The sequence below is a fragment of the Haliotis cracherodii genome, unplaced genomic scaffold, assembly GCF_022045235.1.
Source record: "Haliotis cracherodii isolate W230 unplaced genomic scaffold, xgHalCrac1.p SCAF_5, whole genome shotgun sequence".
Taxonomy (NCBI): Eukaryota; Metazoa; Mollusca; class Gastropoda; order Lepetellida; family Haliotidae; genus Haliotis; species Haliotis cracherodii.
This window is the reverse complement of record NW_027266308.1, coordinates 56,709,419-56,723,322: the sequence shown is the minus strand read 5'-3', so window position 1 is coordinate 56,723,322 and position 13,904 is coordinate 56,709,419. Positions and strand designations below refer to the sequence as shown.

The 13,904-nt window shown below is 40.4% G+C and overlaps 1 protein-coding gene across 4 annotated transcripts in view; it reads right to left on the bottom strand.

The window, feature by feature from the left end:
* LOC139442512 (ninein-like protein) overlaps window positions 1-13,904 on the bottom strand; it is an 85,745-nt gene that overhangs the window by 22,417 nt on the left and 49,424 nt on the right. For all 4 annotated transcript variants that reach the window (XM_071223325.1, XM_071223327.1, XM_071223326.1 and 1 more), the window contains 7 exons: window positions 10,692-10,866; window positions 9,073-9,189; window positions 8,596-8,682; window positions 7,549-7,732; window positions 6,345-6,443; window positions 5,841-5,998; window positions 5,252-5,424 (listed from right to left, as the gene is read on the bottom strand). In XM_071223325.1, the coding sequence (XP_071079426.1) occupies window positions 5,252-5,424; window positions 5,841-5,998; window positions 6,345-6,443; window positions 7,549-7,732; window positions 8,596-8,682; window positions 9,073-9,189; window positions 10,692-10,866 (993 nt within the window). The remainder of the gene's footprint in view (window positions 1-5,251; window positions 5,425-5,840; window positions 5,999-6,344; window positions 6,444-7,548; window positions 7,733-8,595; window positions 8,683-9,072; window positions 9,190-10,691; window positions 10,867-13,904) is intronic.

Here is a 13,904-nt window from a genome sequence, read left to right as displayed (position 1 = left end):
CGTCCAGGCCTTACGGCAATTCTATAGCCAAAAAGGAACCAAGCCTAAATGTTCAACAGGTTCAGGCTTAAATATCCATCCCACTTGGGCTCCTTTTAAATTTAGATATAGTTTCTCGTGTCGATATGTGTCAAAGAAATGAATTAAATATTACAGCACTGGTGAATAGGTGGTATGCGCATGTCAGCGTCGATCCTACAATATCCTTTTATGCAAAATACATATATGCTGATGAATTAACGTACTAATACTACGCAAATATATGTCAAGACGTATACATCAGTAACATCTCATGATCTTTATTCGTTCTTTAAGTTCTTTTTCTACCGGAGATTATGGGGTGTTACATCACACCAGAAAGCCAGGTCCAAATTCTAGTCATAATTTCATGGTCCGTCTTGTATGTTGGAAACCAATATCACAATATGGCTGAATATTGCTAAACGTGGTATTTACCCGATTACTCACATAATTATTCCATATTCTTCGTGCACGTTCTACAATCATCTACGATCACTATCTATAAGGAGGTATATCTATATTCATCCAAATGTACATACATATATGTCCACATACATATGTATTAAGCAAGTCCCACATTCTTCCTTAAAAGATAAACGCTAAGCATTTCCTCTGCATGTATTTATATATGTAAAAATCGTTTTTATGACTACAGTGATTTTTGCAAGGCTACTCTCATAAATGTCATGATGCATTTGAGGCCAGGGTTCTTCTATACTCGTATTAATGTGCTGACTTATTATTGCGTTAATTTCATGATTTACAGTATTCATGAAGAACATTTCACGTGGGACCAACAGAGGGAAATATGACTTTCAACTATTTTTTTATATTAAGCTAGCTCAAACGATCTATTGGTTTGATTTATTGTCATGGTATCCACAAAATAAGTTGGATCCGTTTTTCCGTTTTTGATGTTCTTTGTGTAACGCCGCACGTAGCAATATTCCAGTTATATGATGGTTGTCTGTAAATAATCGAGTCTGGACCAGACAATCCAGTGATTGATATCACGACCACCGATCCACACAATTGAGATACGATGACATGCATCAACCAAGTCAGCGAGCCTGACCACCCGATCCCTTTAGTCGCCTCTTACGACAAGCATAGTCGCCTATAACGGCAAGCATGGGTTGCTGTAAATCTATTCTTAACCGGATCTTCAAAGGTCAAGTGGGATTCAACTGATATGTTAAGATGAAATAAAACTGAATTATATGTGCTGTTTACATATCAAAGTTTGCCAAATTGTTACAAAATGTTTGGCCACAGCAAGGCTACGTATTCACAACATACTGTGGTAGGCACAGTATAACTCATGAGTCTGGACTGAGGGAGGGCCGTATTCCTCCTTGTGGGTCACCTGCTTGGCAATATGGGACGGGAAAACTGCAGGGGGTGAGGGCAGTTAAGTTGATGGTACAGACAGATAACAGAGATCATTTTACAAATTTGAAACCTCATTCCACACAGTAAGAGGCGAAAGCTGAAACTTGGTGAGATTTACAGAACAAAGGCAGTTATTTCTAGTTTCTTCCTGACTCTCGAGGATACATTTAATAAAAATTTGTGTGTGCGACACGGCCACCAGTCACTAAATTTGGGTCACAATCTTTCTGTCTTCTTTCATTTGTCATCTGAAATACCATCCCTTCGTGCACTTGTGCTTCCTGCTCAAGTTACCAAACACATCCTGTTTACGTACACCTGCAAGATATATATTACGCCGAGGAGAATTTACGATTATACGTTGATACGTCTAACTGCTGGCCTGGTACGCAATGTCATATTTCTTATCGCCAGGGATCACAGGTGTGATACCAGTCTCCCTCAAGGAGACTTCTGATTAAACTCTTTGCTTCGTCAATGCTTCGTCTATCCCAAACCGGTAACTGGTACCACTAGCAACGATACAATGGCGTACAAAGACTTACAATGAGTCAAGCATCCGTCACTCGATTTCCATTTTGATTGATTGATAGATTGATACAGAGTGAGTGAGTGAGTGAGTGAGTGAGTGCCTGTTTCACTGGTATGTCCGGATCTGGGTACGGGTCACCGGCTTAGCCTCACCGATCTAGATATATCTATGGAGGAATAGGTCATCCATGCGGATAGCGTAATCTCGATTAATGTATTCAGGAACCTTTCGTGAACAACATATATTGAAAATGCTATCAAAGAATCAAACAACTTTAAGATTTGGCTTCTGTGGTGGAATCATTCTAATATTTCACATAACCGTTAAGGTACTTCTAGAATGTTGTCACGCCATTCATTCAGACAGATCTCGAAGATATGTTAATATCTATGCCAGGACAGCAGATTAGATATCACGAGGCCGGTTCACAATCCGTAAAAGCCTGTGATATGCCATGAATAGCCCATTGCATCTCCTGAACAAAGACTTTCTTTTGTACGTGTTGTCACAGAGCCACAAACTTAGGTCAATAGATCAGATAAAAGCAGGACTGCTGGAATCGGTTGAGGTGAACTTCCCATGACATAAACTCCTACTTGACAACCGCTTTAAGAAAGTGCCACCATTCTTGTACACAGCCCTGTGGATGAATGAACGACCGGCACGCGGAGCAAACGCTTTTACCACTAGGCAACGCCAGCGGCCTTGATCATATGATCAACCTAATGTGTTTTCATTTTTCAAATGTTAAAGTTAAAAAGTTAAAGTTAAAATATTTATCACCACTGTAAAATGCAAGGATAGCACATCATCACCATCACCACCACCACCATCATCATCATCATCATCATCATCACCATCACCATCATCACCATCATCATCGCTGTCACCATCATTATCATCACCACCACCATCAGCATCAGCATCGCCACCGGTATCGTTATCACAGGTATATACGGTACTCCACACAGAGATTAACGAAGGGCATCTATTTGATCAGGGGTTAGTTAAATATCTATAACAGCTGTGTGTCAGTATATCCAGTTTCTGTCAGTGCAGAAAAATACCAAGTCGGTCAGCTGTGAACACGGTTCTTCAGCATCAGACATCAGCTGTCCTTGACACGCACATTTCAGCGCATTTGAATGGATTTAACAACAAGTAAGGTCATCTTGAGCTGGACGGTTTTCGTAGGCAATAGATGGATTAGCATATGAACTATGATTCTCTTTAGGTAGAAAAAGATCCACGATGTTCGACCTGGTAGAATGTGTGTAATCAAACCGCACAGCATTGGTCTTTGATTGATTGTGGCGTCAAAACAAACTCATTCATGTACTTGATCTGAATGTTCATCTTAATTGTTATGGATAGTCACGGAGCCGTGATCCAGAGAACAGGGTGTGGTTAGATAAAAATGAAGTAATAATAGGATTACTAGAAAAACGTGGTATAACACCCAACCTAATAACCTCCCCTCCGGAACACCAGTGTAAGTCAGTACAAGATTGAAAACTGCCCCATAAGTATGTATGACAGGCTAGTCGGGTATTGCTACTTGTATATGTGAAAACAAAGTTATTAAAATTAATAGCAAAACTGATGAAAGTCACCAATAAACGTGTATAAGTGTTATATCGTCACTGCAAAAATAATGAGTGTTGTCTTTAGTATTAACATTCAAATACGTGATATCTGTATTAGTGATATTGTCTACGTTCTACCGGTGAGTGTTAGCCTTACTATCTCGTAATATAAATGTTGCAAGAAATTGTATTTCTGAAGACATCACGATACAGATTTTTACGATGCATCACATCTGCACCAGCGCTTGACAACAGCCTTGTGTTTGGGTGTTTCAGTAGTTTAAATTGCTGTTCTTGATGTTGTTGAATAAACTTTGATACTATGAACAATATAAGGTTATATGAGAGTATCACTTTAGAATGGTAACATGCGTTAAAGTATATCTGATATAAATATATATATATATATATAATACGATGACATAAATAGAACAATGACTAGTACGTCCAGATTAGTGTATAGGCAACATTTATAAGTAGATGAAAGAACACAATCGTCTGAATATACAATGTATAATTCTACTAGTGCACTTCCATGTGACTATATAGCATACAATAAGCTTTCGGGTCCCGTTTGGGTCGGTTTGGGTGGCAGCTTAGATATCCATAGAGTAGGTTCATCTCGGAATCTCCCATATAACTGGGGCTCCTCTTCAATTTAAATGGAGTTACTTGTTTCTTTCAAAACTATACAGTTCTAGAGACTAAGCATTAGTCTGAATAGATATCACCAGTTTGGAATTTGAAACTAATCTGTTTACAGTAACAGAACACTGTTTAAGTGTCATGTACAAATGAGAAAGTGGATGAACCTTAAAACTATTAATAAACATTAAAATATGCAATATCTGGAAAATGTATATGCATATACGCTCTGGCAATAAACACCAAGATCACCATCTACAAAAATAAGTTTTAAAAGCCGGTTGATATTCTTTTGCGTATTTGACGAGTATATAACTTTCGAAAGTATAAATCCTTTTCCTATACTCAGACGTTCCTGAGCCTTGCGCTTTCCTAATTATTTTGACTAAAATTATTACCGTTATCATTGTATTTGTTAATGGGAAATATGCGCCGATCAAGTACGTGCCATAAATTAAAGCGACATTGTACGATTCCGAACTCATCACGAGACTGTGTTTATGAATCACTGTCAAATAGTGGTGACATATAGTGGAAACAATACGCGAAATCGCGCATGCACAGAACGGAAAATTTGGACAAGGCATTAAGCAATCCGCATGCGCAGAACGATTGATTTCAGTTCTTCGGCTAAGCACTTCGAGTACAGCGTCAAACTCGGGCCTGTAATCTAACACGCGAGAACTGACCAATGAAATCTGAGAAGTAGGAATACCGGTAGACGCTGTTGCTTGATTGACAATGCCAATCAAGAAAGGGAGGAGCTTGATGATATCGTTCTCTCCCAGTAAATTCCGATGTCAAATAACGATGTTATTTGGATGGAAAAAAAACGATGGTTTGAAAGCGTCCAAATAACGTCGTTTTTCCATCCAATGACCATATACGGAAAAAAACGACGTTTTCGTGTTTGCAGTGTAAGTTTAAATCATATTTCAACATGTCTGCCATTTTACAGGAACTTTATGTTTATTCCTTACATATTGACATATTCAGTATGTCCCTTAATCAATTGTCAATTCAGCATCATTTCAGCCAAAGCAACAACTACATCTGGACATCTATGTTCACCCACCTGTTGAGCAGTTCCTCCTTCTCCCTGTCATGTTCCTGGTTGAGCAGGTTCTTCTTGGACTCATACTTCTGGAGCAGATCCTGCTTCTCCAGGATGAAGACGTTCTGAAGCTCCTTCTGCTGCTCCGCTAGCCGGTCCTGCTGGCTCCGCTCAAACTCCACCCTCAACTTCTCCTGGAAAGTGTGGTGGGTTTAAGGACATGGAATAGAATCAGCAGTAGCACAGATGTCCACAAAGGTTGGCAAAGATGGAACTATAGCCGAGGTAGATCTACACTACAAGGGCACAGTTATAAATCAGGCAGGGCACAGCTCTGAGTTGTCTTTCATGATGGCAATCAAACCTGAACAGCCACTATGGATGGCCATATCATTGTAGTTCAGCCACACCAGATTTAATATCACTTGGTAAGTAAACCTATTCTGATCTATAGTTCCTCCTGGTATTGCCACACAAGACTTACTCTCAAGCATTTCCTTGGAATAACTCTCTCTGTGAACATTTTTCCTCTCTTTACATCAACAGAAAAATTATTCTTAACAAGATAATTTAAGATTGATTTCTTGACTATGATTGACTGAAAACTGACCTTTTCTTTCTCAAAATTGGCCATGATTCTTTCCTTCTCTGCCTGGTGGCTGTCCTCCAGCTGGGCTACCTCCAACCTGAAGGAATGTTCGATGTGCTGGTGGTCCTTCTCCAGCAGGTCCAGCTTCTGGGAGTTGGACAGGCTGTGCTCACTGCCACCTGAAACACACACAGCAGGCTAACATCTCAAGTGAGTGGGGTTTAATGCCACCTTGTCTCAAATACGTATTGTGAGTAGATTCAACTTAGCCTGGAATACCATTAGTTTTAAATACAAATCCGTGATAAACTGGTTGTTTTACTGTGCATTGTTGACAGGTTTCATGTCTCAATATTTATTATAAATGTATAACTTGTTCTGGTCACCATATGGCATTCACACACTCAACTGCTTCGCTACGTCCCCACTCGGTAAGTCTCACGAGCGCACACTCGGAGAGCTTCGACTTAGCAGATCTTACTAAGGGCTTCTCAGCTGTATGTGTCAACATATCACCAAACTTACTATCATCTTCTAATGATGACCTTCCAGGCCGTTTTCTTCGAGCTAGTTTTGATGTCTTTACTATTGTCTTTGAATTGTCCAGGTCATCCACCTCTGCTTCTGAAACAGAGAGGGCGGTCGGGTAGCCTAGCGGTAAAAGCGTTTGCTCATCACGCCGAAGACCCGGGTTCGATTCCTGACATGGGTACAATGTGTGAAGCCCATTTCTGGTGTCCCCTGCCGTGATATTGCTGGTATATTGCTAAAAGCTGCGTAAAACCAAACTCACTCACTCAGAAACAGAGAAAGCAAATAAAGGTTTAATGAAACATTCAGCACCATTTCAAGTATGCAGCCTGCAATGCACTAGCAGTGATGCACCGCAGTTCAATATATAGAGGTCCTTGGGCTTGATGATGTCAACAAATATACCTAAATATTGAATCCGTTTGTTCGTTGTTGTTTTTTAACGCCACACTCAGCCACATTCCAGCTATTTGAAAGTGGTCTGTAAATAATTGAGTCTTTACTAGACAATCAAGTGATTGACATCATGAGCATCTATCCACGCAAATGGGATACGATGACATGCATCAACCAAGTCAGCCAGCCTGACCACTTGATTCCGTTAGTCGCCTCTTATGACAAGCAGTGTTGCCTTTATCTTCACGGGTTTAATACTGAATCAGCACTGGACAACTGATACACTTCTGAGAATTGACAGAACAAGTAGTATTGCATGTCATTCATTCCCTACGGTTAAGTGCTCTTGCAGGATGATTTCTGTAACATTTTCACTGCTTGCTGAAGCTGATCCAGACAGTCAGTGGTTATCTGTTGTAAAGACCCACCTGACACATTTTAGCCATTTTCCAAAACAAAATTTATAATTTTTGATATAAATGGGTCCCGAATCTTTTATGTCAACAATAATTTACAGTTAGATTAACATTTTGACTGAGTTTCATCTCTCGCACTTGCTCAAGCAAAGAGTTGACCTGAAGCAAAAGAACAGCATCTGTTTCCTCCAAAAGAAAAAAATCCCCAAAAGTTGAGTGTGTAACAACACACAAGAAAAGTAAGAAATGTTTTAAATTATTTTTTTTTCCACTCCTGCCATGAGGTATTTTTGTTATAAAAATCTGCAAAACAATTCCATGTTATCAAATTAGTCTGGCCCAAAAGAGTTGAATTCTGCTCTGGTAGTGTGGGATGCGAGTCCTACCTGTGGATGACATGGATGCCAGAGAGGACTTCCTCCTGGTGTAGTCTGAGAGCTGGCTGCCCTCTCGGATGGGTATCTTGGTCTGCGAGCTGGAGCTGCCCCGCAGTTTGCGTTTACATGACGCCAGCTGCTGCTTGAGATTCTCTAGTTCCGCCGTGAGTTCATCGACTTTGTCCTTCAGATCCTGAAATACAGTGTTGTATAAATTAACATTTTCCGCAAAATGCTTTTAGTGTCCCAGTGACATGATGGCTTGTAGACTGAGACAGCCATTGAAACAAGCAGAGAGTACTGGGACCTATTCTGTCCAAAAAGAACTGCAAAACAAAGCCAGGTCGTCATTAACTCATATACAGTCAAACTCTGTTGTCTCAAATAGTTCTATTCATCTGGGTTTCAACTCATATCCAACTTGACTTACTACCATCTGAATTGTGCCACATTGTGCATATTCTGGAATAAAATAGTGATAAATATAGTCAGAGTTGCCGGTACCAGACTGTGAGTTTGACACAAGCTGGACTTTTATACATCTTGTTTGAGACAACAGGTCTGACTATATATAAACATTACCGTCTATGATCTCAGTGGTAGCTCTGTAATATTAACATTACTGGGGACACAGTGAGTAGGTTTCACTATGTGCCAAATAGAAACATACCGTATTAAGCGCCCCGCTCTAATAAGTGCCCACAGCGACATTTGCTAATATATTGGCTGGTGAACAATCCCAATTAGCACCCCTTCCGATTGATCAATGTACCCAAGACTTATTTATTCACGTATAATACACACTCGTGTGTTATATGCACGTTTAGTTATGGGCTAATAAATCCTGGAAAAATATACCTGTTGTACATAAACACTTCAGGCTGTCAGCATAAACCACAAAATTTATCTTTCAACTCTGTTTTTTCACCAAAATAAAATTCTAATAAGAGCCCCCTATTTCTAATTTTGAGAGCGCCTTGGCGACATCCACGCTCCTACCATGCTAATGTAACACCATGGTCCTCCCATGCCTCAGGTTACCATAGTAGACAGTACCTTGTTGACTTGCTCCAGCCAGTTGATCTTGCCGAGATGGTGCTGCCTCTCCTCACTCGCATCCGGCGTCTGCTCGTACTCGGTCAGCTGCAACATTATCTCCATCACATAGTCACAAGTACAAGTTAGGTTTCGAAGTGACACTTCACAAAGAGAGCATTTTGTGGTATATGTTTGTTTGTTGTTTTACACGACTCTCGGAAACGTTACCGCCATATCGCATCTGAATAAGACAATCCAGGGATTTATGTGAACAAAGTATTGTGTTCAGGGAACATGACAATGCAAATTCAAGTCGTCGAGTCTGACCAACCAATCAAATTGGTCACCTCTTACAACCAGCATAGGTTCCTCGGGACCTATTCTAACATGGGATCCCCACAGGGTTATTGTGGTATCTATTAACAATAAAGTGGGTGTTTTCTTTGCCTAAGATCAACTGAAATGTTTCTGACATCACTAAAGACATTTCCCTACCTTTCTGCGGAGATCGTCAAGATTGCCCAGCTCCTTCTGCAAGCGTGTGTTGTGTCGGTGAACGTCCTCGATGTTCTCACATGACCTGGCACACTCCACCTGCAGACGGTCCACCTCCTGGGGAGAGATGAGAGGAGTATAACACCACTTCTAAAATGCTTCTATCATTTCATATGTCCCCTAACATGGAAGGAATGCCTGAAGTGGCACAGGTTTACCTCCTTTGTGAAACCCACAAACATTGGTAAACAAGGTGTGCTTCTATTGGTTCATTGTTGAAATCTCACTCAGTTTTGGATGATGAACCAAATTACACAACAAGAACCAAGAGTTGAGCTAGGATGATCCAAACCCATGATCAGACGTTCCTTAGGCAAATAAACAATGTTTCAGATGAGCGGAACCATGAGCAGACAACCTGGTCCATACTGTCATCATCCATCCATGTCATCTTTCATCCATGACATCATCCATCAATGACATCATCCATACTGTCTTCATCCATCCATGAAACCATCCATACTGTCACCATCCATGTAATCATCCATACTGTCTTTATCCATCCATGACATCATCCATACTGTCTTCATCCATCCATGTCATTATTCATCCACTGTCTTCATCCATCCATGTCATTATTCATCCATACTGTCTTCATCCATCCATGTCATTATTCATCCATACTGTCTTCATCCATCCATGTCATTATTCATCCATACTGTCTTCATCCATCCATGTCATTATTCATCCATACTGTCTTCATCCATCCATGTCATTATTCATCCATACTGTCTTCATCCATCCATGTCATTATTCATACTGTCTTCATCCATCCATGACATCATCCATACTGTCTTCATCCATCCATGACATCATCCATACTGTCTTCATCCATCCATGACATCATCCATACTGTCTTCATCCATCCATGTCATTATTCATCCATACTGTCTTCATCCATCCATGTCATTATTCATCCATACTGTCTTCATCCATCCATGTCATTATTCATACTGTCTTCATCCATCCATGACATCATCCATACTGTCTTCATCCATCCATGACATCATCCATACTGTCTTCATCCATCCATGACATCATCCATACTGTCTTCATCCATCCATGTCATCATCCATCCATGAAACCATCCATACTGTCACCATCCATCCATGTCATCATCCATCCATGAAACCATCCATACTGTCACCATCCATCCATGTAATCATCCATCCATGAAACAATCCATACTGTCTTCATCCATCCATGTCATCATCAATCCATGAAACAATCCATACTGTCTTCATCCATATGTCATCCATATAGTGATATCAGAATAATCACATTGCAGTTATCAGGGCAAAATAAAACAGAAAAATATCCTGAAAAATGTGATTAGGCACAACACAATTTACACAATAAGAGCCTGTGAAAAAACATGGCCAAGTCTTTCAGAACAAGTTTTCCAGGACAAGGACTACAAGCTTTCGACCACACTGACACCTCACCACCAACATACTTCCTGTAGTCCGAGTCCAAAACCGACCCCCACCAACATACCTCCTGTGCCATGGCCAGGTCCTCCTGTAGTCCCAGTCCCATACTGACCCCCACCAACATACCTCCTGTGCCATGGCCAGGTTCTCCTTTAACTTGGTCTCCTGCTGTCTCAGTCCCTCCATCTCAGACTCCAGGTTCTGCCGCAGCTTAGCGGAGTGCGCCGAGTGGGTCTCACGCTCAGACTCTAGCGCCCCCTGGAGGCTGCGGATCTGGTCCTGGTACTTCTTCTCTATTGTTCTGGACAGGAGGAAGAATTGAGATGTGGGAAGCTAAGCAGCAGAATTCAGACCATGAAAGAGCAAGTTAATGTTTTTCTTAAACCTATACAGTCTAGGATCAGGCAAAATTGCAGTCCAAGGAAATTTGGATTCAAGGGTAAGATTTCAACCACAAGCAAGTAGCCTTAGGTCTTGAGCAGTATTCTATTTAATTTATGTGTTATATTTTCTGCTATAGTATCTTACATGGTAACTCCCTTAATACACAATGTTTCAACATTATTGAATTATGATCGTATTCATGTTTAGTTTATTCTTAAACACAACAATTTGAAATGTACTGCCATCAAGTTGTTGAACAACCTCCCAAAGCTTCAGCTCACTGACAGCAATGGAGAACAGACTCTGCCGTAAATTCACAAGGACATTCAGTCCAGGTGAGCCAGAACCTCTACACTAGGTCTACAAACAAGACAAGCATTATCCAAAGCATACTTGGAAAACTAAGTACCATATTTTCTTGAGTATAGTGCGCACCCATGTATAATGCGCACCCCCATCTAGCGGAGTCAGTATTTGGGGAAAACAAATTCAAATATTATGCCCTGAAAAGTTTATCGTACCCTTTCCGTGAATTTCGGTAAACAAACTGGTGATGAGAAACTGGGTCAGTCCAAATTTGAATTTTTTTAGATGTATGGATTTGTTGACATGATATTTCCGGTGTTACGCACTCACGGTATTGTCTTTCCGTTGGGGGGGGAAAAACTATCAAAACTCATTATTGCGTGTATAATGCATATATTTGGGAAAAAAGTGTGCACTATACTCAAGAAAATACAGTAATCAATAAACAGAAATGAAACTTGACCCACAATCCGAGTAAGTGGAATGAGCACACTGATGTTTCATGTCACTGTGGTCACAACTAAGATGAATGCTGTATCTTTTAAACCCTTTAGTACAGCATCAAAGACAAATATGTTTGTCAGCATTAACTAAAACCCCCGACCAGGCAATCTAATATCCCTACTGGTAGGTACTGCAGAGATTCAGTAGAACAATATAACACCCACCACCATTCTAAAAATTAAAAGAGTTGAATGAAATATTTCAAAGCTCAGTATCAAGACAGCCTGTAATTAAAGGAGTCTGTTGAGGCATCAGAAAGTCACACACTGTGACCACCCAATCCTTATGTCCAGTATGAGGAAATCAAGGGCTACTGACCTGGAATCACCACCGGGTTATAAACAAAAACAGTGAAGTTGATAAATGTGTTCCATACTGCACCCAAACCAACCAATAACCTAATATTTAAAATCCCTTTCCACTGAGAAATGAACATAAAATCAAACTCCCACTTGAAACTGTGACTACATCAGTCACGAGTACTCACATGTAGGTGTCTTTAATTGCACAGATTATGTCACTGTAGGGAAACACAGGTGTTCAATTCAATCACACTATTTCACTTTGTAAGTGGGTGGGGTGTAATGCTGCTTGCAACACCCCTTCATGCTGTTTTACAACGACATGGCAGCTAAATGAGGGAGGTGAGGTGAGGTGAAATTGGGTTTAACGTCGCGTCCAAGATTATTGCACTTACATAGCGACGTGCATGTACGTGTATGTGTTTACGTGTATGTGTTTGCTTGTACTAGTCCGGATTGATGACGATTTATAGTGCTAGCTCACTGAGATACCATGCCACAGTTTAACATGAATACCCCACTCAGACACAGTTTACTGACTCCGAGCCGTCCAGTCCTTGTTTTAGCCCCTTAATGCCGAGTGCCAGACAGGGTAACAACAAGTACCATCTTTTAACATCTTTTGGTATGACGCGGCCGGGGATTCCGCTCTCCGGGCGGACGCTCTACCACTAGACCACGGAGGAGGTCTAAATGTGGGAGGAGAGTTAGGTCTGGTAGGAGTGAGGGCAATTATTGCTCAATACCACATATACATTCACTGTTGGAATAAGTCCCAAATTATGCAAGTGTTGAAATGAACAGTCTAATTCTCAGTCTAATGAACATTTCCTATAACATTCTTTACAATTTCTGAAAGTTTTATTAATTTCTCAAATGAAGTATATCCTGTGTGTCAAAAAGGGCTCCAGGGCTCAAAAAACTCCAAATTATTAACATTACAATGCATTTTCCCAATTTGCTATGGGCACATTGATTTGAGTGAGTGAGTGAGTATGGTTTTACGCAGCTATTAGCAATACTCTAGCAATATCATGACAGGGGACACCAGAAATGGGCTTCAAACATTGTATGTGGGGAATTGAAACCAGGTCTTTGGCGTCACGAGGCCACCCCACCGGCCCACTTAGATTGGAGACCTTGATGAATCTCAGGTTACTATGTACACTGATAATGATTGAGAATGAGTGACAGTACAATAGCAGGATGTAAAGAAACTGGTGCCAAAAACTGGCAACAGTTCTCCATCTTACTTAAAAAAAAAGCCAAGTTTCACTGATGCATGACATACAGGCAACAACAGCCCCTTGAATCATTGTACATTTATCAAGATCAAAGGGCGATCTTTCAGTGGAAATCAAAATTAGCTGTTTCAATTCATTTTATTGCAGTAAAATTTGTAATAAAGTATGTTTCAGTACTAAAATGTGAAGTTAAGTAATATTTTTTAACATTAGCCAGTCAAATGAATAGCAGAGCTATGAAGAACACCTTAGTTGCAGTCGCACCTGGTCTTTGCATCCTACGACAGCTGTCACATGCATATACATGTGCAGATACATGTGCAGATACATGTGTATCAAAGTTATGCAAAGGCAGTTGTATGAAAACCCTAGGTTCTGAAGCTTACATGGAAATTACTTAGGAAATAGCAATAAGTACACTGTCCAATCGGGGCTTCAATAAATACCTGTGATTGTTGATTACTGAACATATTGTATTTGTTTGTTGTTTAACGTTGCACTCAACAATATTCCAGCTATATGACGGCAGTTAGTAAATAATCTAGTCTAGACCAACCAATCCAGTGATTGATATCATGAGCATCGATCCATGCAATTGG